Source organism: Schizophyllum commune (genome assembly GCF_000143185.2).
Source record: "Schizophyllum commune H4-8 unplaced genomic scaffold SCHCOscaffold_4, whole genome shotgun sequence".
Lineage (NCBI taxonomy): Eukaryota > Fungi > Basidiomycota > Agaricomycetes > Agaricales > Schizophyllaceae > Schizophyllum > Schizophyllum commune.
In genome coordinates, this window is record NW_026089541.1 from 122,376 (window position 1) to 126,062 (window position 3,687).

The 3,687-nt window shown below is 59.6% G+C and overlaps 1 protein-coding gene across 1 annotated transcript; it reads left to right on the forward strand.

Annotated features, from left to right (window-relative positions):
- Positions 1-3,131: 3,131 nt before the first annotated feature.
- On the forward strand, positions 3,132-3,687 carry SCHCODRAFT_02746089 (uncharacterized protein; the record flags this gene model as incomplete). The annotated part of the gene is made up of 1 exon (XM_003032405.3): positions 3,132-3,687. A coding segment is annotated over exon 1 (453 nt), but the record flags the coding sequence as incomplete, so codon positions are not given.

Consider the following 3,687-nt stretch of genomic DNA (forward strand, 5'->3'; position numbering starts at 1 on the left):
TTGGCAGGCTTTGAGCTGCGCCAAATCCAGCGCGTCGAAGCCGTGCCTCCAACCCCCTCAGCTTCCGAGAGCACCAGCGCGACCACGAGACACGTGTTTGCGATACTGTAGACATGTTGCGGGGGGCAGATTGGGCAGGGGTGGGCGGTGAATGCATGTCCCCCCGCCAAGGCGAGAGTGTCCGACCGAGCTCGAGCGCAACGTGGCGTTCGTCAACGCGGATTAGTATTCCGCAGGTCTGGATCAGTATGTAAGCATCTGGACGCTCAGTAGGTGACTATCGTCATACCGGTATGCGGGGGGAGGGGGGGTTGGGGACGGCATCTGTGCATGGTGTATGTCGAGTTTTCCGAGGCACCTCAGTGCGCTGGGACCGTAGATAGGTTATTAGTGGTGAAAGGGTGGTGCACTAATGTCGGTAGGAGCGAAAGTGCAGGGGGTGACGCGGCATAGGATGTCGCGCGCGGGGGGAAGGGGCGGTATAGGGCATTGGTGTTGGAGGGGAATGCGCTCAAAGGCTCAGTGCCCTATCTCAATGTGTCTAAAGTGAAGGGGGAGGGGTGAGCGATGTCGACGTCGCGTCCATCGTGCATGCATCCCACCGCCGACGTGTCCATTACCCTCATTACGCGTCCTAGCCGCACCAGGCGCGCCCCCTTCGTTCCAGAGGCGTCGTTCGCGCAAGATATGCGTCGATCACCACGACGACGCGCTTGCCGTCGTCGAATGCGCAGGGGACTCTGGCGATGGATGGGTATCGAGACGGACGCGGGGGACAAGAGCGGTCGGCAATTGCCGAGAACCGGCGGGGCGGGGCGAAGCGCCGAGTGCTTGTTGATCCCGACCGTCACCTTCGGCGGCGTCGTTCCTCGAGGTGCCTCTCCCCTTGTTCTCTCGTGCCGCGGGCGCGTTCCCCTCTCTCACATCTACCCATTCCTGCCATTCCCGCTCATATTTCCTTCCATGAAGCCAAAGTGTTGATTTCTTGCATTCCGTCCTGCGAGCTTGACCCAGCGGTCGACATGTTCGAGCGCCGCTATTATTCCCAAAACGTCTCAGGGTCGTCGGCGAGGCTCTCCGCGTGCAATGGCGACTTGTCGACCTGTCGCATGTCCGTCCTCCGCAGATCCCCGCCCCATGTTGCCTGTCCCGTACCGTGCCTCGCGTCTTCTCTCATTCCACCCCTCCCACGCAGATGCTTTCGTTGTCTGTGGGTCACTCGATTCATTCCCGTCTTCTCTCGCAACATATCTATTTACCGCCTAGGCGATGAGGCAATGTATCGCCGTCCGCCGAGCAGGCTAATACGATACGTGCTATGGTTTTAGAAGTACTCGTAATATACCCTGTCTCGCTCACCGTGCGTGATTCATGTTCGGGCGCTTGCGGAATCTGCTAGCGCGGCGATGTCAGTGAGCAGCGGGGCTCTCCGACTCGCTCAGTGACCAACTGTGTCCTCCTCGAAGGCTGTTCATTCCCTCCTTTCTAGCCACTCCTCCGCCCACGCTCCGATTTGTCTGGCCTTCCGAATCAATCGACCCGTTCGAGCTCATTACGCAACCTCCGCACCATGCCTCACCGCCGCACACCACATCACACGTTTCCACCATCGCGCCATCCCACAACTTGCTTCCCGCTCCCACCATCTCGCTTCCTGCTCCCACCATCCGGCTCGCTGTTGCGCTTTCCCTCCCGCTCGCTGTTGCGCTTTCCCTCTCGTTCCGCCACCCTTCCACTCGCCATGCATGATGACACTTCTCGCTGTTGCTCAGGTCTCCTTCATATCAACTTCTCCTTAGCCTTATTCCCTTCAATTCCTCTTTCTGTCGCAAGCTGTGCCGATGACTTGCTCAAAGGCCGTACTCGCACCCGAAGACTGCCACCCGTGCTCCCCATCCCGAGTGTGTGAGTTGATGGCATATCTGCTAGGTGTGTGTACTGTGCTTCGAGAGCGAGTCTAGCACTCACCCGGTGTCTGCAGGCTGTGGAGCAATGTAGCTCCGTGTCCTGAGCCCCTCTATCCCCTCATTTGTGTGCCAATCCCTTCCAAGAAAATCGAGGTCTCCCCACGAGTAGTCTATACACATCTTCTTGCATAGCTTCTACCTCTATACACACTTGGAAGCAATGAATTCTTGCTGAGCTTGTCGACAAAGCTTGCAACACTGCCATCTCATACCCTTGAGCCTCCGAATGTTTGTGCTGATTGCAAGACCAAGCCTGAAACCCGCAGTGAAGCAACATTGTGACATCCTAGTTCTTGTTTGACGTAACTTGGCAAGCAAAGTCTGTAACTCGGTCAAGGAAGTCCGCAGCCGCAGACAACTACGTATTCGATGCTTGCACGCCTGACGAGTTGTCTGGCTTGACCGAGTTCTGGGAGGGCAGCCAAGACCTGTCCAAAAGAGGGAAGAGAGGGAGAAAAAACCGTAGGACAGAGGAGAGAGGTGCTGAAGATGGGATTGAAAGGCATGTTGTTGAACCGAGTGCGTGCTGCCACCCCCCGCTTGAAGCAAGTCGAGAGCGCGAGCGGTTCGAACGCGAGCGCGGCCGGAGATAATAGTAACGGTCACAGTGGATCGGGAATGGGATCGGCGGGATGGGGAGGATATAGAGGGCGAGGGAGGGCAGATACGAGGACGAGGACAGCATAGAGTACCTTGTATTTTCTCCCTCTATCGAGCCCGCTTTGTCCGAGGGCGCAAATCGCAGCGGTTCGCGAGTTGTATGTTGCATTTTTTGGACTTGCGTTCACACCAAAAACTCGCTCGAAAAGGAAGTTCAACCGTGACCAAGCCAAGCCAGACCCTGCCCGAGCCCTGCCCGCGAGGCAAGGGTCGTCGCGCGCAGCCAGCGTACAAAGGCAAGCAGCTGGCAGAAGACAGCGCGGATCCCCCACCCGCATGACGTCGACGTCGCCCGCCCGCGCACGTGCACCGACCCCGCCCAACCGACGTGAGCAGCCTCATCCCTAGGCGGGGAGACGCGATCGAGCAGCCGTTGACAGGTGCGGGCAATAAGGACGGGATCCCAGCAGTCGAGAAGGCCTGCTGCGGCGTCTGCGTCGACGGCAGCAAGAGGCCACCACGCGCCTAACGCGACGCGTCCATGTGACACAACATCACGCGTCACCCTGTCATCAACGTTGCTCGCCACCGCCATCATCGACGCCGAAGCCTGCAAGGCCACCGCCGGTGCTCACGTCGACGACTTACGCACCCAAGACAACGAAGATGTCGCGTCTTCCTCGGCTTCAGTCGCCTCCAACGGCCGTGCCGCCAACGATCACGACGCGCAAACGTGCCGCAGAACAAGAACAACTGGCACCCATCAGTCGCAAGCGCAAGGCCGTCGACGACGATGAAGACGAGGACGAGGCGCGAGACCAGCCGCGCAAGCTGCCTGCGATCGGCATAGGGCGCGCGAAACCGCTGCAACCATCGCGGTCGACGACGAACACACTCGCTCGACCCACCACTCGTTCAGTATCCGGCGGCAGCCTCGCTCAATCCAACAATGCGCGCCCCAAGCTCACTGTACCTCGCGGGCCCGCACCCTCCCGATCAACGAACCTCGGCCGCTCGACCCGCGGCACGAGCGCCCCGCCCGCGGGCGCCTCCTCCGTCAAGCCACCGTCCCGCCCGGGCTTCAACGTCTCCACCAACCGCAAGCCACCCTCTGCTTCCT